At 49.1% G+C, this 22,849-nt stretch overlaps 2 protein-coding genes across 2 annotated transcripts; both read left to right on the top strand.

Annotated features, from left to right (window-relative positions):
* The first annotated feature begins 691 nt into the window (after nucleotides 1-691).
* LOC123182319 (selT-like protein) lies at nucleotides 692-12,923 on the top strand. Its single transcript, XM_044594844.1, has 4 exons — nucleotides 692-1,006; nucleotides 1,130-1,203; nucleotides 11,849-12,164; nucleotides 12,542-12,923. Exons 1-4 carry the CDS (start codon nucleotides 770-772, stop codon nucleotides 12,656-12,658), a joined length of 744 nt encoding a protein of 247 aa, XP_044450779.1. The 5' UTR covers nucleotides 692-769; the 3' UTR covers nucleotides 12,659-12,923.
* A 247-nt stretch (nucleotides 12,924-13,170) lies between these two features.
* LOC123182318 (uncharacterized) lies at nucleotides 13,171-16,417 on the top strand. Its single transcript, XM_044594843.1, has 3 exons — nucleotides 13,171-14,475; nucleotides 15,044-15,146; nucleotides 15,782-16,417. Exons 1-2 carry the CDS (start codon nucleotides 13,185-13,187, stop codon nucleotides 15,115-15,117), a joined length of 1,365 nt encoding a protein of 454 aa, XP_044450778.1. The 5' UTR covers nucleotides 13,171-13,184; the 3' UTR covers nucleotides 15,118-15,146; nucleotides 15,782-16,417.
* The last annotated feature ends 6,432 nt before the right edge of the window (nucleotides 16,418-22,849 follow it).

Below are 22,849 nucleotides of genomic sequence, written 5' to 3' on the forward strand. Positions count from 1 at the left end.
GCAGCGGGAAGGGAGTGAGGTGTGGCCGACGACGCCGGAGCGAGCGCCGCCGGTATGGGCCGGTGGAGCGGTGGTGGGTTGGGAGCGGGCATGGTAGATACGCCACACCAGCTTGGAGTCTTGAGTGGAACACTTGTTTTGTCTTGCCGGTAAGACCTGGTGGTGAGCTTCCAACCCAAGATTCCAAAGGTCGCTTACCAAACTGATTTGGACCAAACTTTGATTGACATTGACCCGAAGAAAGCTCAGTTGTCTGCCTGGTCATCATGGGACGTTTCCCTTACGCCGCAAGGCTGCCGGTAGCTCATCTCTCTTTCTGACCACAGAACTACTCCATGATTATTTTTGTTGTTGGTGAGAGCGAACTGCAGCTAACTCAAGTAGCCGTCGAGTGTTCCAGAGTTGACAGTCAGTCCCATTGCAGCACGTTTTGAGTGAGTAAAAAAAAAACGTAGTTGGGCCGTCGTGGGCCGTCTAAATCCAGAAGGCCGACGGCATCCAGTCACACACACACACACACCACCGCCGTCGTGCGCTGTAAGTTGGAAGCAGACATTTCCATCCGAGCCCAAGCCCACAGCCTCCACCACCAAAAGATTCCCGGCCTTTCGCCGCACGACGTTGGAACCCCACTGACACCACCGGAGCCCACCTGGCAGGCGGCTTGACGAAGGAAGGTGCCTCGTCGCCTTCAGAACCGGCTCCGCCTCTTTCCGTTCCGCGTCCCAGGAAAAAAGAAGGGAGGAGAGCGGGCGACCGGAAGGCGGCGATGGCCATGGACCGCGTGCAGCTCCTCCTCGTCGGCCTCCCCGCGATCCTCTTCATCTCCGACCTCTCCCACATCTTCGCGCCGCCGCCTCCCCACCTCCGCCACCCCCATGGCCACCCCCCGCACCACCCCCACGCTCATCCGCCCCACCATCCCCACCAGCCGCACCCGCCGCACCACCACCCCCACCCGCCGCACCACCACCACCACCCGGACCCCGCCGCCGCCGCCATACAGGTCGGTCGTAAACCCTAGCCCGAGATTCCTTTTCCCCCTTGTCGTATCGTAAGACCCTAGCCCGGAATTCTGTCGCTCCGATCTGGGCTGCAGAGCTGACGTGTTGTTTTGGTGAAACCGCAGCAGCCCAATCTGGAAGGAGGAGCTGGATTCGGCACGACCGTGGAGCTGCAGTTCTGCGCCTCCTGCTCGTACAAGTGAGTCTCCGCGGACTGTTGGTTGCTTGCTTGCTAAGCTGCTGCTGTTAGTTTGCCTGTGCGGATCGAGTGGACTTATGCGTAGTGTAGCGGATACTGAGTTTTTGGAATTGCTGTGTGCCTGCCTTACTTGACCAGAGGCCAATACACGGACCAATTATCGTCCAAAATGATTTAGGAGGTGGATTATTTGGTACTCCAGTAAAGCCAGTGTCACTGGTGGTTCTTAGGGCAACTACAACGGGGACGCTTAGACTGGGCGCTAGGATCAAATCCCCAGTAGTTAAGCCTAATATCCCGGCCGTTTTTTCCTATTCCCGGCTAAGCCCAGGATTCAGGCTAGCATCGACGCAACTTCTGGCCCCGGGCGCTAGCCCGTTTTTTCTTTCGAGGTATGACACAGAGTGCGTCCTGTTAAGCAGCTGTACCTTGTCATTGCCGTTGGAGGACTGGACGCTAACACCGCTGCTACATGATTTTTCTTTTCTTGTATTTCCTTAAGCGCCCGTGCAAGCGCCTAGGCATTGAACATGCCCTTAGATAGCATTTGCTAATGCCGAACGCTTAATACAGTTGCGTTAAACTAGTAGTGTGGAACTGGAGCAGTTATTGTTTATGAAAATGTTAGTGTGCTGGTGACAGTGTTAATGCTTTGTTAAACACTAAAAGTCAGACACTGTTATGAAATATGTACATGGATCAAGTAAGAGCTCCTATTGGAATAAATATGGTATATTATTTAAATATATGAAAGAGATTGGATTAGAATTAGAGGTCGAATTAGTATCCTTTGGTCATTACTCAGGGATCAAGCAAGTGCTCCTATATAAGGGCTGATTTAGGGCACGCTTGGAATGGTTGTAAGTAAATACAGGGGTGTTTACTTTACACTTGTATCTTACCGGCCGCGTAGTAAATTTCGGCTGGAAACGAAACGACGAGCCGAGACCAGTATTTATTTTACAGGTGTATTAGAGGAAACACGACAATCCAATCAAGGCCTTAGGAATATAAATTGACGTATGGAGTACTTGTGAGCTCTTTTTCACTCTTTGACAATGAAAGCCATGAGGACCTCAACACTGTGTTGTAAGGATGCCTCCCAATCTTGCTTCTTTAGTACATAGGTAGTGGTGGAATAGTTAACTATATTCCGGATGTGGTTTGAGCAGACCGATATGTAGGTTACTGGTGAGGAGATAAGCGTATGTCTTTGATGTCAAGAAGTAAAAAGAGGGAAAACTCCTAAACAACAATTTGATGGTTGTTGTGAGTTTATATTTTATCAGTCTGTCATCTCCCTGGGTTGTCCTCCTGAGTCCTAACCTATGCTCTAGTCCCCACTCCCCAATCTCCTACGTGTAGTTACACAGTTTATTCCAAACTGTATCATATTTGTTCTATTTGGGCGAGCGCTTTTCGCTGGCTTGGTTATAAAGCTTACAGTGTACAGGGACAGGGAATGTGCTGGGGTGACCGGCTCCTGATTACAGCTAACACAGAAAGGCCCAGAACTGACCAACAAAAGAACAGACACGGCTAGAGTCTTGAAAAGAAGAAAATACATAATAAACTTTGGCGTCAAAGAAAACCACAAAGAACAAGCAATACCCCTAATAATGCACCTATGTACGGCCACGGTGCACAGGCATCTGTTGACAAATCTTATTCATCGGTTCCAGCAGCTTTTCCTTCTCCCGGTCCTTTCGCAATGGCTACCATTGCTGCACAAAACATAGAATACTTGTAAAATACATTTTCTGCTGCTCTGGCATCTTCACCTCCATTGCTATCTTGTCACGCACATTCCAAATCCCCGAGGCTACTGCTGAAAAGCAGAAGATCATCACCTTTCTGTTTGACCTGTCGCACCCCATAATCCAGTGCCTAAAGAAGCCTCTAATGTCGTTTGGGGGCACTTTGATGCTGATCCACACTTAGTTGGCAAGCAAAAGGTTAAACAAGATGTGGTTCACTTCCTCTTCCAAACCTCATAAGCTGCATTTCGCTGGACCATTCTACTTCTTAATCTGCCCCACACTAGCTGGCTATCTGTTTCATATAACTCGCCAAAGGAAAATTGATACACACTCGTTAGGGTTCTACTTTAGTCTTTAGTCTTTCACTCTTTGTTTAGTCTAAACTATTAATGATGATAACATTGTAAGCATGATGCAGCATCCTTGCTTCCATCTGGTTTGCACAGTTCAGGTTGAGTTCAGTAGATGGCAATGTTGAGAGCACACATTATTCATTTAATATAAGCTGACAGTAAGCATATTCATTGCCTTCAAATGTTTCTAGCTTCAGGTCAGCTGAGATTTAACTTGCATTGATTGGTTAGCAGTAAGTAACCAGTTCTCTAGTGAGACTTGATGATTGTTGGATACTATCCCTCCCTGGCATATTTTGTCGCTAGCAAGTGATAATGAACAATACGACATCTTCTCCGGTCGTAGGTCGGTAGGGCTTGCTGTATTGTTCTTACTCCTTTACCTTGGTGCTAAACACGTCTTATGTAAACTACACGTCACATCTTTAAAATTCTTGTGGCAGCATGTTCTATAGACATTGATTTTCCAAGTTCCAACACCCTTACTGGTTTCGTGTGCTGCCACTTATTAGTTATAATGTTAGGAATACACAATTAGAATTGTAGGTACACAGATCATATTTAGTTTATAGGAAGATTGGGCCCATGCTGCTGTAAGTTTGAGAAGTATATATAAATATTATTAAATAGCACTCCAAAAGTTAAGTTCCGGTCGTTGTTTCTTAAATTTTGGTTGTAGTTTCTTAAGTTTCGACTAGAATTGTACTTTTGCGTTAATTGAGCAATATGTCTATTTTGGGGAAGTCCATAAAATTTAGGAACAATAGAGTTTTCATTAAAATAGACTTCGTTTGGTAGTGTTGTTTCCATTCTTTTTATACTCGTGTCATTCTGTGACAAAGTACTAAGACGTTTTAAAGTGTCATTATTACTTTGGTTTGTTTTCTTCGGCATTTGTGGCCAATGTTTGCAGAATACATAACAATGTATGAGCATTAAAGAAACTCAGAAAGGATTTACCAACGTTAAGAGTACAATGCCATGATGACTGCCTGTGCCATTTCCCCCTTGTTTTCCTTTATTCTATATTCACTTATGTATTTTCTTTTTTGCTTCATTTCTCGTAATCACAAGTTTACAGCAACCCACCCTTCCCAAATTCTAGCTATCGGCCTATCACCACCTTTTCTTTCATCCAGTTGCACTTTCCTTGACTCCATGGCCATCCAACTACGATGTTGTAGGAACGAGGAGACACGTGTTGTAGTCTGCTTAAACTGTCGTAAGTGGCTACTCTCTTGCAAATGAGGTTTGGATGCTGGAAGCGCCCTCCTTACTTAGAGGTTCATGGAGGGCTTGGAGGGTCTGGGATGGCCTAGTTGGTGGATTCTTCTGGACACAGCAGCAAAAGCAGGCATGATATGTGCGACCTTCCTTTAGGGAAGACACCTAGGGCCTGTTCTGAACCTCTCCAAACTTCTCAAAATCTGAAAACCTAGCTGTCATGTGGGGCCAGCCCTATAGGCGTAAGGGACCTGCACGGGCCGGCCCTGCACCTGCCTAAAGATATGTCCTAGTTTAATTACAGTCCTTTTAGATTAGGAGTCTGGGTATTAGTTGGAAAGGTTTAGTCCCGAAGAAGGTTACCCTGCCAACACCCAATTGTAATAGGAGTCTTAGTCTGGTCTTGTAATTAGGCTATATATAGCCAGCCCTTGGATCAATAAACGCAAGCAGAATATCCTACAACCTCTCCTCCCTTGCTCCTACGCCACGGCGCCCCTCCTCACCCCCTTCTCCAACCATCGCCCTCGTCCTCCTACCAACCACGACTACAACCTGCGCGGCAATCAGCCGGGCCGTGACAACTTGGTATCAGCTTCCTCGTCGATCCCAGCGGCCATGTCTCCGCCACCGCCGTCGGCGCCTCTACCGCAAACCCTAGCAGACCTCGTGACCAAACAGCACGAGGATCATGAAGCCGTGGTCGCCACTTTGAACAGCCTCTCGGAGGAGAACCACACTGCTCCGACAGAGCGCGCCGAGGACCGCGCCACCCTCCAGTCCATCGCCGCGACACTCAAAACCCTCCAGGACCAGCTGGCGGACACGTCACAGCAGCAGCGCGCGCAGAACCTGGCCCTCCTTCGGCTGGAAGGCAAGGGCACGCCTCAATTGGGTGGTACCGGGCTCCTGCGGCCCCCAGATGCGCCCTCCCACACCGGGGCCCCGGCCGATCCAGGGGATAGGGCTCCGCGCCTCTACAAGATTGATTTCCCCCTCTTTGACGGGGCCAGCGATCCATGGCCGTGGCTGACACGTTGCAATCTCTTCTTCCTCGGGCAGCGAACGCCGGAGTCGGATAAGACTTGGCTCACCTCATACCACCTCACTGATGTCGCCGCATTATGGTATGGCCACCTCGAGACTAAGCTGGGCCAGCGGCCGTTCTGGACCGAGTTTCAAAAACTGATCGCCAACCACTTTGGACCGCCGACCCGCGCCAACCCCTTTGGCGAGCTGATCTCCACCCGCCGCTCCGGCACCGTGGCAGAATACTCTCAAGCGCTTTCTAGAGAATCTCTCTCGGGTGCGCCCCATTGCTGCCGACGATGAGCGGGATATCTTCACCAACAACTTGGGCGAGCCTATGAAAACTCAGGTCGAGATGCTGAAACCGACGACTTTGGACGCAGCTATGGACTTAGCAATCTCCCTTGAGCACCTCAATACTGTCACCAGCACCGCGACCACTCCGGGCCGGCCCAGCCGTCCACTCCGCCCCATGGCTGCACCTACTCCGGCCTTGCCGGACTCCTCCAACCCCACGCCCGCGCTTGTCTTTAAACGACTCACGCCCGCCGAGATGGATGAACGGCGCGCTAAGGGTCTCTGCTTCAATTGTGACGAGAAGTTCGCGCGGGGCCATCGCTGCAAACGATTGTTCTATATTCAATCCGCCGACGCCGAAGAGGAGCAGTTTGAGGATTTCCAGGAAGCACAAATCTCACTCTTGGCTGTTACCGGAATTCCCACCAGCGACACAATGCAGGTCACTCTTTGCATCGGGGACCGTGACTTGGTCGCCTTGCTTGATTCAGGCAGCACTCATAACTTCATCCACGAAGAGTTGGCCACCATCGTCGGGCTGCCTTTCTCCTCCAATCGTCGTTTGGGAGTCACGGTCGCTAATGGCGATAAGGTGACCTGTCGGGGACTCCTTCAGCAGGCTGTGATCACCATTGACAAGGAGCGTTTCGTTGTTGATCTGCATGCCATTCCATTGGGCGGGTTCGACATCGTCCTCGGTACACGATTCCTCAAAACTCTTGGGCCAATTCTCTGGGATTTCACTACGCAGTGGATGTCGTTTTGGCACTCGGATCACCGTGTGGAGTGGTCGGGCCTCGGCTCCCTCGGACGTCCTGCCCACCTACACGCGTGCGAAGGCAAGGAACTTCTGGACGGCCTGCTGGCCACTTTCACCGATGTTTTCGCCGACCCACAGGGCCTGCCGCCGCAGCGCGCACATGACCATCATATTCATCTTATTCCCGGGACACCGCCGGTTGCTGTCCGTCCCTACCGCTACCCAACGATTCAGAAAGATGAACTAGAGCGCCAATGTTCAGAGATGCTGGCTCGCGGTCTGATCCGTCCTAGTTCTTCTGCATTTTCATCCCCCGTTCTACTCGTCAGAAAGGCCGACGGGACTTGGCGTTTCTGTATCGACTACCGTGGTCTCAACCTTGTCACCATCAAGGACAAGTTTCCAATTCCTGTTGTCGATGAACTTCTGGATGAACTCAAGGGCGCCCGCTTTTTCACCAAACTGGATCTCCGGTCGGGTTACCACCAGGTTCGGATGGCCCCTGAGGATATCCACAAGACGGCCTTCCGCACACATGAGGGCCTCTTTGAGTTTGTAGTGATGGCCTTTGGTTTGACAAATGCCCCAGCGACGTTCCAAGCACTCATGAACGACGTCCTCCGTCCCTACCTTCGTCGGTTTGTGTTTGTGTTCTTCGATGATATCTTGATCTACAGCTCGTCCTGGTCGGATCACCTACGTCATGTCAAGCTCGTTTGGAGGCTATGCGCACACATCAACTGTTTCTCAAGCGCTCCAAGTGTTCCTTTGGGGAGGAAACCATGGCTTATCTGGGACACGTCATCTCCGCTGCAGGAGTTGCCATGGACAGCGACAAGGTTCTTGCCGTGGTAGACTGGCTGGTTCCGCGCACCGTCCGCGCTGTGTGTGGTTTCTTAGGACTGGCAGGATACTACCGCAAGTTCATCCGGGATTTTGGCACCATTGCAGCTCCCCTCACGGCACTCCTCAAGAAGGACGGATTTCTTTGGACGCCTGCAGCGACTATTGCCTTTGAAGCCCTCAAGAAAGCTCTTACCACAGCCCCTGTGCTTCAGCTGCCGGATTTTGCTGTTTCATTCATTGTGGAGTGTGATGCATCTGGATCTGGTTTCGGGGCAGTCCTCCATCAAGGTGGCGGCCCCATTGCCTATTTCAGCAAAACCATCGCTCCGCGTCATGCTTCTCTCGCCGCTTATGAGCGGGAGCTCATTGGTCTGGTGCACGCCGTGCGCCACTGGCGGCCCTATCTTTTGGGACGTGCGTTCGTCGTCAAAACTGACCACTACAGCCTAAAGTTTTTGCTGGACCAACGCCTCGCTACCATTCCACAGCATCATTGGGTGGGCAAACTGTTGGGGTTCGACTTCACGGTGGAATATAAACCGGGTCGCCAAAACATCGTCGCCGATGCTCTTTCTCGCCGTGATGCTCCTGCCGGCCAGGCACTCGCCATATCCGGGCCTTCTTTTGATCTGTTTGAAGCTCTCCGTCAGGCTGCACACACGGACCCGACGCTTGTCACTTTCCGGGAACAACTAGAATCTGGTGAGTTAGGACAGCCTTGGGCTCTTGTTGATGGTGTTGTTACCTTCCAACAGCGGGCTTATGTGCCACCCGCGTCGCCGCTGCTCGGGGAGGTCCTGGCTGCAGCCCATGATGCGGGCCATGAAGGTATCCAAAAGTCACTTCATCGTCTTCGCCGGGATTTCCATCTGCCGCAAGCAAGGGCCGCACTTCAGCAGTATATTCGTGCTTGTCAGGTTTGTCAACGCAACAAGACGGAGCAGCTTCATCCAGCCGGCTTATTGCAGCCCTCGACAGTGCCCTCTCGTGTCTGGGCGGCAAAAGTGTGATACTGACCGTTGTGGACCGTTTCTCCAAGTATGCGCATTTCATCCCCTTGGCGCATCCGTACACCACGGAGTCTGTCGCTAAAGCCTTCTTCTCCAACATTGTCCGACTTCATGGGTTTCCCACATCCATCGTTTCGGACAGGGATGTGGTTTTCACTTCGGGCTTTTGGAAGGCCCTGTTTGCCGCCGCGGGGACACGCTTGCACATGAGTTCGGCCTTCCATCCGCAGTCTGATGGGCAATCTGAGGCCGTCAATCGCGTCATCACCATGTACCTCCGTTGCATAACTGGGGATCGCCCACGGCAGTGGCTCCAATGGTTGCCTTGGGCGGAGTACTGCTACAACACTTCGTACCACTCAGCGTTGAAGGGCACGCCTTTCAGGGTGGTTTATGGACGGGATCCCCCCTCATTCCGGGACTATACGCCCGGCGAGATTCGCAATCAGGCGGTGGAACGGCAGATCGTCGACCGCGATCAGTTCTTACACGACATCTGTGAGCGTCTCCTTCAGGCAGCACAACTGTACAAGCATTACTATGATGATAAGCATCAGGCCCTTTCTTTTGATGTTGGAGAGTGGGTTTGGCTCCGTCTTCAGGCACCGGCCGGCGGCATTCCTTGGAGTAGGCGCCAAAGGGAAATTGGCTCCCAAATATTATGGGCCTTTCAAAGTCCTCGCTAAAATCGATACGGTTGCTTACCGTTTGGAGCTGCCCCCACGCGCCCGCATTCACAATGTTTTCCATGTCGGGGTCCTGAAGAAGTACCATGGCCCACCGCCGGAAGTTCCGCCGATGCTTCCACCTCTGTTTCAGGGTCGAGTACATCCAACCCCTGTCCAAGCATTGCGTGCTCGTATTGCCCGCGGTATCCAGCAGGTGCTCATTCACTGGGAGGGCCAGCCGGCGTCTGCTGCTTCATGGGAGGATGTTACAACCTTCCGCGAACGTTATCCAAGCTTCCAGCTCGAGGACGAGCTGTTTCAGAATGGAGGGGGAGATGTCATGTGGGGCCAGCCCTATAGGCGTAAGGGACCTGCACGGGCCGGCCCTGCACCTGCCTAAAGATATGTCCTAGTTTAATTACAGTCTTTTTAGATTAGGAGTCTGGGTATTAGTTGGAAAGGTTTAGTCCCGAAGAAGGTTACCCTGCCAACACCCAATTGTAATAGGAGTCTTAGTCTGGTCTTGTAATTAGGCTATATATAGCCAGCCCTTGGATCAATAAACGCAAGCAGAATATCCTACAACCTCTCCTCCCTTGCTCCTGCGCCACGGCGCCCCTCCTCACCCCCTTCTCCAACCATAGGCAAGCGAGGGCCTCGCCCTCGTCCTCCTACCAACCACGACTACAACCTGCGCGGCAATCAGCCGGGCCGTGACACTAGCTTCTCAAGCCAGCTTCACGCTTCAGCTGGCGAACAGAAAGCGTTCGGTGCTGTCCTGGCTTCTCCCAGCGCTAGGCCTGCTGGGCGCCCCTCTTGGGCTGGTTGGAGAAGGCCCAGTTCGGCTCTTGGTTCTAAAGAGGCCTAAACAGAGCACAAAAATGGGCTGGGCTGCACCACTTTGTGTTAGTTTGGGCTGAAAACGGTGCCCAATGTTCTTTTCACATGAGCTATTGCTGCGAATTTTTCAGTAGAGAGAGATATACAGAGACCTTTTCAATATTTCTCAGTTAACACAAGGTATAATTTTGAAGAAAAATTAGTTTTATCATGTGCCATATAACAAAAGCTTCATTTGCATATAAGTTTGCAAATCAAAAACATGATTAGGTAGCTAGTTCATGCCTAAACAAATCAATGTTAGGACCACTTTCCGCCGTTGTTGAAGCATCGGATGCATTTGTATCGACAGTAGCAGTACACTTATGAAGAAAAATGCACATTCAGCAGCCATTCAGGAGCACACTTTACACATTTGCACACATGGCTGAATATATGCACACATATAGCACTAGAGTTCTGAACTTTTTGGCAATTTGCATCAACAGTACTTCATTTGCACACAATGCAGCATATTTACACATTCAGCAGCATATATGCGCATTCAGCAGCCATTCAGCAGCACTACAAACATTTGCACACATTGCAGCATATTTGCACACATATAAGCACTAGAGTTCTGATTTTTTTTGGCAATTTGCATCAACAGTAGGAACATCCCTGCACCTTGCTCGGGACCATAGGGAAGAAGACAGGGGGAGCTCAACTTGCTGCGGTTTGGGGGAGGGGGATCGTCGTCAGGATGTTGCTCCTGGCTCGGGAGAGGTCTCCGGCGTCAATGGCGTGGGGGTGAGCTGCTCCTTCCCATGGGGTCGCTGCTCCTCTCTTACGGCGGGATTGGCGGCGACGAGGACGGGAACCGGTGGGAAACTTCCTGGGAAGGCCGGATCTGTAGGCGAAGGGAGGATCTGACTGGCGACGGAGGAGGCCGGGCTTGGCGGTGGGAACGGCGGCAGTGAGGGTTTCGGGAGAACACAAGAGAGAGGGGGAGATATGTGCGAGTTGTTCCTGCTGCGTATCTGTTCTAATGAGGAAGAGCGTCCGAACCGTTTTGTTTTGAGGTGGCATTCTGGTGGTAAATAACAGGAACTCCAGATTCGGGAAAACGTGGAGCTGGGTTTCCCTCGCTTCACCAAATTGCACTATGGCCCAGGATCACTTCGTGAATTTAGCTTCCTCGATCAAAAGCGTTCGGGCTGGCTTCTCTCTCAAAATTTGTGAAGTTAGGAGCTGGATAGATTCAGAACAGGCCCTTATTTACCTATCAGTGGATATTGAATCTGCGCTGTGCACTGTGTACCTGGGTTATAGTGACTTTACTCACACTAGCAACTCTTAACATACAATGTGGCTACCACTGTCTGAACTTGACACCTGTGTCAGTGTACCAGAGCATTGTTGGCACAACTGAGCAGCTCTGCTCTCTTTTACACTCTTTTGGCCTTCATTATATGACCCACAGTCGTGTGAGGTTAAAATGGGAAAGAGTTTCTTTTCTTTTCTTTCTTACAGCGTACAGTGAAGGGAAATATGAAATAACTAGCTCTAATTAGCAATTACTAAATCGTGGTATGGGTCTAGGACTCCTAAACACGAATCTTGAGTATTCCTAATATAAGTTAGCTATTTTATTTTTATTGCATTTAACAGAAAGAAACAATAGAACTGTATTTTTTTATTTACTTTTTCAATCTCTGGGCTTTGCTTGAACCTGTTTCCTTATCTTGACTTCTTGAGTTCCCGATCTTACTGGGCTAAGTTAGTATGCGATGCCAGCATATTTCATTATCTATAAATTATAGTATGTTTTGCTTTGCATGTACAGGTTAGACTGAAAACTTTGACTTCCATTTTGCAGGGGAAATGCAATGACCATGAAGCGCATGCTGGAAACATCATTTCCTGGCATTAATGTTTTCTTGCATAATTATCCGCCAGCTTTCCCCAAACGGGTACTGAGCAAAATCATGCCAGTTATTCAAGTTGGAGCCATTGCAACAATAATGGCTGGTGACCAGATTTTCCCCAGACTTGGCATTACTCCACCTCCATTGTTTTACTCGTTGCGTGCCAATAGATTTGGAACCATGGCGACAATTTGGCTCATTGGCAATTTTGCCCAATCTTTCCTACAAAGTTCTGGTGCCTTTGAAGTTTACTGCAATGGAGATTTGGTATGTTTCCTATATCAGACACGCCATTCTCTTTCACTTCTTAACACATAAGTTGCTTTCCTGCATGCTTGCATCATTAATTAGGATTCACGAGATTCTAGTACGCGCTCTTTCTCTTTCACTTCTGTTAACACATAAATTGCTTTTCCACCCACTTCTTTTGACTGCAAGTTCATTATATTGAAAGATTAATTCCAGAAACAAAATATCACCCTTTTGCCTTGTTGGGTTATCACAGAGATGTTTTCTTTTCCATGAGATTCTGTTTCTCTTCCTAGAAAAACTGCTACATGGAAAGGCTTGCTTTACCGACATGACTTGAGCAGTAATACACGTATACGTTTCTTGTTTACTGAAACTTGCGTCCACCTTTCCAGGTTTTCTCGAAGTTAGCCGAACAGAGGTTCCCTAGCGAGTTTGAGCTGCGCGATCTCATCGGCAGCAGGCTGCCACCTTCTCCATTCGGGAAAAACATGGGAAACGTCTTGTCTTAGTCGATGATCTCAGAACATCGGACGCAGCGCCGATGTATCTCTAGTTCTCTACTAAGGTATTTTATGGTTAGGTAGCTGATGTTGATCCTATCGAACTCCACAGCTTGCCTATAAACACTAGCTTCCGAATATGTGCGTGGTTTGTAAATGCCCTAAAAATAACTTGCACGAGACAGTGACTGACAGTGCGATGCTGCTGTATGAACACCTCCCACTATAATCGTGATTGCCTGATGCTGCTATGCTACTGGCAAAAGTCTGAAAATCTTCGCACATAAGTAAGTCTTGTTTATTTTTTTTTGGAGTAAATTCTTCTTGTTTGAACTTGTTTTCAAAGTGGGTCATGTATGTTGATTCTTTGCATGCATCGTGCCGCTCGGCCTACTGGCGAAAGTCTGAAAATCCGAACAGGAGTTAATGAATTTTTGGACTTGGAAGTTCTTACTTGCCTTATCTTTGTCGTCTTGTCTGCGAGACCATGGGCTAGAGCTAGACGGTACCCTCTCCTTGTGCCAGCCAGAGACGCATGGACCGAGTCCATGTGCACCAAACCCCTTCTTTCCCTTCCCCGCACCACAGATCGCTCACGTCACGGCCAGAAGGACAAAGCTGCGCAAAACCCTCCCACCTCTCCACCGCCAGAAGCAAGATGCTCCGACGCCTCTCCGGCGCCGTCGCGGCGCCCCTCCGACGCTGCCTCTGCACGGCGTCCTCGCGCCCTCCCTGGGCCCTGACCTACAGGATGGCGGCGCTGGGCGCGTCGTCGCCGGCCGCGCGCGCGTCCTTGGACCTCCACGAGCCCCCCTGCGTCACCCAGCTCTCCGTCCCCGCCCACCTGGCCGACGGCATGGACCTGGCCGCCGCAAGCATCCAGGCCGCGAGCAGCGACGGGCTCCTCCTCCTCGACTTCGCCGACACCGGCAACTGGCCCGAGGCCATCCGCGGCTGCGGTGGCAGCATCACAGCGATGCCCGGACTGGCGGCGTGCGCCGCCGCCGTCGATCCGGGCGTCCGGCGCTTCGTCTGCAACCCTCTTAGCGGCCAGCTGTTCCGCCTCCCCGTCCCCAGCATGGACGCCGCGCTGACGACCACACCCTTCGGCCTGCTCACCCAATCCGACGGCTCCGACGGCCCGCCTGACAGGTTAGTGGTCGCCCAACTCTGCCTCCGGGCAAGGGACGGCCAGATGGTCGTGCGCCGCTTTCGGTCCGAGACAGGGGAGTGGGACGAGCCGCCGCTGTTCGTCCCGTCCGCGGCCCCGGCTTGGCGCCCAATGCCGAACCACGAGGTGGTGGCATTCGGCGACCGGCTGTGGTGGGTCGACCCTTTCTTTGGTGTCTTCTCCGTCGATCCATTCAGCGACCGGCCGGAGCATGGCTTCGTCGCGCTGCCGCGCCCGCTGCCCAACTTTGACATCGACGCGCCGCTCATGCTGTTCCGGCTCTTGGGTGTCAGCGAGGGGAAGCTGCGCTATGTCGAATTGACCACTAAGGAGCCGTTTATGCTCTACTCCTTCTCGCTCGACGACGAGGGGTCCTCCTGGAAGCTAACACATGAGAAAAGACTGAACCTGGTCTTGTCTGACAAATCCATACCTAGGGAATGTGAAATGCCGTGGATTTCTGCAATTGATCCATTCAATGCCAGCATTTTCTATTTCACACACGGTGACCTTGTTTGTGAACTCGACATTGATAAGGGGGAGACTGGGAGCAGTTCTTTTCCAGACAGCATCACATTCCGGAGCTACAGCTCTGCTTTCTTTGTGCCTGTAATGCTCCCAGCATGGATTGAATCATACAACCTCCCGTGTACAGGTATATATATGCTTCTTAGACATGCATTCTTGATTCATTTGCATATTGAAGCTCTGAAGTTTCCTACACTTTAATTGTTAGGGTGCACAAGTTTTAGTTTAACATCTTTTTCAAATCATGTGTGTGGAACCTTGTGCACAGCATGGATATACTCTATTTGTAGTTGACACAAATTGTATCTGTACTGAAGTTTCTGAAGGGGGTGATTGGGTGGCTGATATCTTAAATGTTGTGTAGAATTAATCATTGCATATAGACCCATACGTTTCAGAACTAAACTGGCCGTCATTAGCAGTGATTTATTCTGAAATGCCGCAGGCGGAATCTTGTAGTACTAGAGAATCTAGTGTATTTTGTTGATTGCAATGGACATGGGATTGTATATCATGTTGAGTAAAAATGTTGGCTTCTCTACTTAATGTCAACATATATCTCTATGCAACTGTCACGTTAAATACCTAAGTGGTATTTTCTGATTCAATTCTTGGTGTAATGAAGAAAGATATACAGTTCTCATTGTTGTGTATCATTTGTGTTTAATTTCCTGCATCTATGGATATAACTGAAGGAACACTTTCGAGAAAGGCGACCAATGGAACGAGGAAGACTTTGGCAGACATGCTGGTTCGTGTTGACTGTTGACAAAGACCAAAAAAATCGAAGCACGCCAGGTCGCCAGCTAACTTATCTTCGGTACTTTCTCTAGAACAGCTCTTTCTTGTTTGGGCAATCTTCTTATTTTCGCTTGATGTTTAATCATATTTTTTTCTTTCCCGTGTTCATGATTCTGTATATTTCCTATACTGCCCGTTCAACGTGTTACTTGCAAGAGTAAGTAGTTTGGTGAACTCACCATGACGAACTGCTACCCTAATTTCTGATCCTTATACCATAATACCTTTGTCATCCTTAATTCCAACTCCTATGCTGCATCAATAGTTTTGTCACTGGTACTGTCTTCAGTGCTTTGTACAGGGGTATTGTCTGAACTACTCTGCTGCCATGCTGGTCTGACTTATACCAATACCCCAGACATAATTAAAATGAGGAAAAGGCTAAAAGTTATCCTGCCTTCTCACCTTGATCAGCTTTATTCTTTCACTAGTCACTAATCCTGATATGTTATTACCAAATCAAGACTGAACTGAAGTATGTTTCTTGCTAGTATCTCGTACGAAGTAACCTTGCTGTGTTTGAGATTTAGTACAAAACAGACATACAGAGTATATCACATGTTCTTTGTAGAAAAGCATCCAAGAGAGTATTCAGGTATTTCTGTTTTACCGTTTACTCTTTTGCCTTGCAGATTCCTTACAATGGACCGACAACTGAGCTGATGGTGGCACTGGAAGCCATGAACTCTCATTTTGGGGAAATGCTGGGACAATCTTGGCGTGTTCCGCTTGCTGATGCGCTCCCTGAAGCATGGTCTTGGCGCATTCCATCGGCAATTTAGATGGAGCAGTCTAACAAATGCACTGTTACTTGCAAGACACGATGCTTATCTTCTCCGTAGAACGTTATTGCACCTATCAAAGGATATGTTTGATCCGATTGTTTTGGTGCAATAGGTCATTTACGTGGTAGTGATGATAAGAAATGCATGCGCTCTCTTTAATCTGGAATACAATGACCTTAAAATACTGTTTCCAGTGGAATGCTGGCAAGTTTTCTGGCACGTACGGAAAACGAGGTGTTCCCTGTTCTAAATGTTAGTTTGGTGTTATTGACCGGAGTTTAGGCCATCATTCTTACTAGAGGGATATGCGCGCTTGCGCTGCGTCGTTCTTCTACCAGCGAGTATTTTTTGGGGTTTAGTATACTGTTCTGGTTGGATGGTCTTTTTTTTTTTAAAATTGTGTGAGGAGGTTGGAGCTTTCTTGTGGGACGTTCCGTTCTGCTTTTCATTTGCTATTGTAGAAAAAAAATACACATCTTTCAATTGCTGTCGGTAGGTGTCCTGTGGCTAGTCTTTTTTTTTTTGAGGGAAACTAGGGATTTTATTCATTGATCAAGACATCAGGAATACAGATAATGTTTGGGGGAATCCCTAGCCACATGTGGTGATCTTCCGGAAGCGACGAAGCTGCCTTGGACAAGGCATGAGCTTCAAAATTCGCCTCCCTAACCTCAAACCGAAAAGTAACTTTAACAAAATCCTTTACTCTATCTCTAATCTCATCTAGAATCATGGAATAAGATGATTGCGCACCCTGGTTGATATCCGAGACAACCTACATACAATCTGAAGCTATTATCAAATGTGATATGTTGAGATCCTTTGCGAGGGAGAGGGCTTCATTGCATGCACAAGCTTCCAGACTTGGTGCATCAACTAGTCCTTCAAAGATCGTCGCCGAGGCTCCCAGATACTTGCCATCCTTGTCTCGACAAACAGCTGCAGCAGAGCCCATGCGTCCATTGCGTGAAAGTCCTCCATCAACATTTATCTTTGCCGAGTTTTCACCCGGAGCGATCCACCTCTGGACACGAGGCTGGGCTGCCCCCATAGTTGGCTGTACTGTCCTCACCGAAGCAATCTCCAAATCCTCCAAATACCTATTGATGAAGCACATAGTTGACAGAGGGCTCTGAAACTCGTTATCATGTATTGCACGCCTCCTCACCCACCAAATCGACCACATTGTAATGAGCACTCTTGCCAGGTCTTGTTGGTTCAACGTTTCAAACAGCCAAAACAGCCAAAGGCGGGCATCCTCCACTCTGTTGGATAGCAAATGCTCAAGAACTTCTCCAACCCCCAGGGCCCAAACGCATCACGCCATGCGACAGTCAAACAACGAGTGCCGCCAAGAATCTTCAGCTGAGTTGCATATAGAGCAGGCCGGCGAGGTCGCCATCTTCCTCTCATGTCTTACAGTTCCCGTTGGCAGTGACATGTGTGACAGACGCCATACAAAAACTTTCACCTTTGATGGTATTTTAACCTTCCACAGTTGTGACCAGGAATGACGCTCAACTGCCACATTTGACCGGCCCGTCCTCTGCTCGAGCCAATCTTCTCGCTGCTGCCTAATCCCACTTAGCATTTTATAGGCTGATCGGACAGAGAAGACACCCCTCCTGTCATAGTGCCATGCCCAAAATCATGCTGTACTCTGGAACTCAGTGGTATGTTCAAGATAACATCCACATCCAGGCGAACAAAATGCTCCTCCAAGATATCTTTCTTCCATGACCTAGTCACGGTCTCGATCAGTTCAGAAACTAGTTGTGTAGGGCTAGCCGAAATAGCACATAGAGGTCTTAACTTGAAATCCCGTGGCAGCCAATTGTCTTGCCAAATATGAGTAGTGGAACCCGACCCAATTCTCTTGATGATCCAAAGTGCTAACACATCTCGCCCCTCCAGAAGTGAGCGCTAAACCTGAGACGGGCGGGTACCCAAGGTGGCGTCCAAAATATCAGATTGTGGATAGTAACGTGCCTTCAAGACGCGGGCACTGAGAGAGGACGGGTCCTGTAACAAGCGCCAAACTTGCCGAGCAAGTAACGCTAGATTGAAGAGCTCAACATCTCGAAACCCCATACCTCCCATGAACTTTGGCTTGCACATCGTCTTCCACGATACCCATGTTGGTTTCCTCTGGCCTTGCTTAATGCCCCACCAGAATTTCCGAAGGAGACCATTGATATGTTCGCATAAACCCCGAGGTAATTTGAAACACGCCATAGAGTAGGTCGGTATGGATTGAGCAACTGACTTAATCAAGACTTCTTTTCCCCCTGCCGATAGGCATTTCTCCATCCATCCTTGTATGTGTTTCCATATTCTATCCTTCAGGTACCTGAAGCAGCCCTCCTTAGCCTTACCTACATCGGTAGGAAGGCCCAAGTACTTCTCGTTCAGAGATTCATTCTGAACTTCAAGAATATTTTTAATATCAACACGTGCTGGCTCCGGAACGCCCTTACTGAAAAATATCGACGATTTGTCTGTGTTGATGCGTTGGCCAGATGCCGCACAATATATGTCAAGAAGGTCCTTCACCTTGGATGCACTGCCAGTTGACGCTTCAAAGAATAAAAGGCTGTCATCGGCAAAAAGAAGATGATTGAGGCCGGTGCCGATGTAGCTACCGACAGGCCTCGAACACCCAGGCCTTCCGATTTTAGCAAACAAGACAAGCCCTCCACAGCCAACAGGAAAAGGTAAGGGGAGCTGGGATCCCCTTGCCGTAACCCTCTTGAGGGCCTGAAATCATCCAAGATGCCACCATTAAATAGGACAGAAAACGAAACTGAATTTACACACCTCATAATCGTAGCAGTAAAGCGCGGGCTAAAGCCCATCTTGAGCATAACCGCCTCCAGATATGGCCATTCGATTCTGTCATAAGCTTTCACCATGTCTAGCTTGAGTGCACAATAGCGATTCCCCTTGGCTCTCCTTGTTTTCATGTAATGCAGACATTCGTATGCTGTGATAAAGTTGTCCGTTATAAGGCGTCCAGGAACAAAAGCCGATTGCTCTTGAGAAATAACCTCTGGGAGTATAATCTTCAACCTGTTTGCTAAGACCTTCGATGCGATCTATTAGATCACATTGCAAAGGCTTATAAGTCGAAATTGTCCTAACAGTTTTGGACTTGCTATTTTTGGAATCATAACGATGAACGTGCGGTTGATTTCCTCCGGTGAGTCATCTCCATTGAGCACCCTAGTGATCATGCCTGTTACCTCATCACCACAAACCTCCCAGTGCCGCTGAAAAAAGTGAGCCGGAAAACCATCCGGTCTAGGAGCCTTGGTGGGAAACATCTGAAAGAGCGCATTTTTAATCTCATCCTTAGTGTAAGGAGCATCGAGGCCAGCATTCATGCCTGCATCCACTCTGGTCGGTATATGTGATAGAACCTCTTCCATACCTATAGTTCCCTCTGTAGCATACAAATTGGCATAAAAAGAACTAGACATTTCTGCTAGTTCGGCCGTGTCCGTACACATTGATCCATCTTGGCGCTGCAATTGCGTAATGTTATTTTTTGCTCTCCTAGCACTAGCTTTCTTCTGAAAATACTTGGTGTTACTATCTCCCGCTGAAAGCCACCGAATGCGCAATCTCCGTCGCATCATGATCTCCTCTCGGTAAGATACTTCAACTATGCGGTTTTGGATCCTTTTCTCCTCCTCGCTCGGGCCAACTCGAAGAGGATCAGCACGCAAGGCAGCTAGCTCCTGCCTGAGTTTCCTCAACTCTTGTCGCACATAGCCGAAAGTAGTCTTCCCCCAATGTTTCAGAGAAGATGCAACAGCGGTCAGCTTAGCTACAAGCTCAGCTACCGTAGTAGCAGGATGATCGGCCCGCCAAGCTTGTACCACTGTATCTCTGAACGAATCTTCAGTCTCCCACATACACTCATAATGAAACGGCCTCTTTGTAACACCCCGGATGTAACTTTCCATATTTGTAACTCCAACTCTTGCCATTTTCGGCTATGTGCTATGATATTCCATTCGTGGTCGGGTTTTGTTTTTCGTTTTGCATTTTGTTCATGTCATGCATCCCATATCATGTCATCATGTGCATCTCATTTGCATACGTGTTCGTCTCATGCATCCGAGCATTTTCCCCGTTGTCCGTTTTGCAATCCGACACTCCCACCTCCTCCGGCGCACCCCTCTTGTTTCTTTTCGTGAGCAGGTGTTGAACGTTCTCGGAATGGACCGAGGCTTGCCAAGTGGCCTTGGTATACCACCGGTAGACCACCTGTCAAGTTTCGTGCCATTTGGAGGTCGTTTGGTACTCCAACGGTTAACCGGGTAACCGCAAAGTCCTTTTATGTGTTGCAGCAAACCCCCCTCTAAACAGCCTAAAACCCCCTCTAAGTCTCTTCCATGCTCTAGGTCGTTCGATCACGAACGTGTGGGCGAAAACCGCACTCCATTTGGAGTCTCCTAGCTCCCTCTACCTATAAATACACCTCTCCCTCCGAAATCTCGGGCAAAAACCACCCTAACCCTAGCAAAAATCGCCCCCGCACCGCTGGACACGTCCGCCGCCGGCCGGACGTCCCCGCCGCCGCGCCCGGCCTCTCACAGCGCGCCACGTGGCGGGCCGTACGCCAGCCGCCGCCGATCCCGCGAGGCCCGCCGCAGGCCCCCGCGGCCCGGTCTCCCCGAGCCCGTGCGCCTCCCCGCGCCCGCGCCGTCCTCGCCCGCAGCTCCCCGCCGCCATTCCCGGTCGCCGCCGCAGTTCGCCGGCCGGCGCCTCACCGCCCCGACGTCGGCTCGCCGCCGCTTGTCGCCGCGCCTCCCGCCGCCGCCTCCGCGCGCCTCGCCGTCTTCCTCCTCCCCGCCGGCTCCTCTCCCTTCTCTCCGGTCGCCGCCCCTCTTCTACTCCGGCGAGGGACTCCGGCAGCCCGAGCTCCGGCTGCAGCGCCCCGTGTCCGGCGAGCTCGACGCCTGATCCAGATCTGGTTGACTTTCTCCTCTCTCTCAAATATTCTAAGTCCCCAAAATATTTGCATAACATGCTCATGTTCATCGCACCATAACTCTCTGCATATAGCTCCGTTTCGTGCGTGTAATATATCGAAATGTTCGTCTCCAGATGCTCTTCATTTTGTTCCATTGTGCCATATTTATTTGAGTCCATCTTGATGCCCAATCTCTGGTGCAAGAGTGCTAGTTGCTGTTAACTGCTGTTACTTATCAGAACTTGAGGATTTGTTATTTTTGTTGCATTTGATGTGTGCATCTTATAGGCATGAGCTCTACATGTGATTTGATGTATGCCATTCCTTCTTTGCAGAGGTGTATACCATGTATTTTTGTGATCTCTGTGGTGACTAGCACAAGCATGCAAACCAGGCTTCGTGATGTTTCTGGTTTCAGAGACTTAGTAATTTTACCGTCTGTTTCTGCTGTTATTTTGTTGCCATGTATCCATGTGTCTACAGAGAGATCCATGCTCCTTTTGGAGATGTTCAGTAAGGATGTTTTGTGGATATAGTTGCATTCTATCCATCCATGCCCCTTTTTGCAATTATGAGGTGCCATAGCGTGACTCAATCTTGCTCTACTTTTGCTATAAAATATTTCTGGCAGATTGTTTACGTGTTATTCAAGTTTGCCAAGGTTGTTGTAGTTGATGCTTTCATGCTATGTAATTTCTCTTGCCATGTATAGCTTCATAAACATGCCATCTTGCTGTAGGTATGCTTGGTTTGTCATGCATTGCTTTGTGATGAGTGAATCAAGCTCACCAAGATGCCCTCATAGTTACTGTTTCTGCCATACTCTGTTTTCTGCCAAGTCTGAAACCTGTTAACGAAACTTGCTATGTTTACATGGTTGCCATCATATCTTCTGGCCCTTTTTGGCTTATGGTCAGTAAGGGACTTTTATCATATGCATTTAGTAGATTCATGCCATGCCTTGTTTTGCTAAGTTAAGTTCCTGTAGCATGTTGATTGCTTGCTCTGAACATTGCTACCTGATGCTGTTTCAGTCATGTCCAGTAATTTCACTAAGTCTATGAACCTGATATCTTTTGCACTTTTGCCATGGTTGTTTGAACCTGCTGTGGTGTGATCTAGCCATATCTCAGTTTTCATCTTTTGTCAAGCATCTTCTGTAGATTACTGTCATATGCTTTGTTGCTATGTTGGGGTGCTGTAGCAGAGTTTCTTGATGTATTCTAAATGCTATCATGCTGTTAATCACAGATTCGTGTCATCCTTGTTTTGCTTGCCATTTGCAAACCGTGCATCCGTTTCCGGTGATCTTTATATCGATTTCAATCGAAATCATCTCATATTTCCAGTGGCATGCTTGGTTTTGCCAAGTTACTGCCTTGTTAATCATTTTTCTTCCGGAGCACGCATATGCATCGCATACCACCTCGCATATCATACATGTTTTGCATCATGTTGTTTGTGCATTTCCCGTGATTGATTGTGGTTCCGTTGCTTGTGTTCTTGTTTTGGGTAGAGCCGGGAGACGAGTTCGTGAACGAGGAACCTGTTGAGTACGCTTACGAGGATCAAGCTTTCGACAACTCTGAGAACCTTGCAGGCAAGATGACCATACCCTCGAAATCACTTCTATCTTTGCTTTGCTAGTTGTTCGCTCTATTGCCATGCTGCGCTACCTACCACTTGCTATATCATGCCTCCCATATTTGCCATGTCAAGCCTCTAACCATCCTTTCCTAGCAAACCGTTGTTTGGCTAAGTTACCGCTTTTGCTCAGCCCTTCTTATAGCGTTGCTAGTTGCAGGTGAAGTTGAAGTTGGTTCCATGTTGGAACACGGATATTTTGGAATATCACAATATCTCTTATTTAATTAATGCATCTATATATTTGGTGAAGGGAAGGCTCGGCCTTATGCCTGGTGTTTTGTTCCACT

The sequence above is a fragment of the Triticum aestivum genome, chromosome 1D, assembly GCF_018294505.1.
Source record: "Triticum aestivum cultivar Chinese Spring chromosome 1D, IWGSC CS RefSeq v2.1, whole genome shotgun sequence".
Classification (NCBI taxonomy): Eukaryota; Viridiplantae; Streptophyta; class Magnoliopsida; order Poales; family Poaceae; genus Triticum; species Triticum aestivum.

Coding starts and splice junctions, on each gene's coding strand:
- LOC123182319 (XM_044594844.1), top strand. CDS start 770: ATGGCCATGGACCGCGTGCAGCTCCTCCTCGTCGGCCTCCCCGCGATC. Junction 1,007..1,129: donor CCGCCGCCGCCGCCATACAG/GTCGGTCGTAAA, acceptor GTGAAACCGCAG/CAGCCCAATCTGGAAGGAGG. Junction 12,165..12,541: donor TTTACTGCAATGGAGATTTG/GTATGTTTCCTA, acceptor CCACCTTTCCAG/GTTTTCTCGAAGTTAGCCGA.
- LOC123182318 (XM_044594843.1), top strand. CDS start 13,185: ATGGACCGAGTCCATGTGCACCAAACCCCTTCTTTCCCTTCCCCGCAC. Junction 14,476..15,043: donor ATACAACCTCCCGTGTACAG/GTATATATATGC, acceptor ATATAACTGAAG/GAACACTTTCGAGAAAGGCG.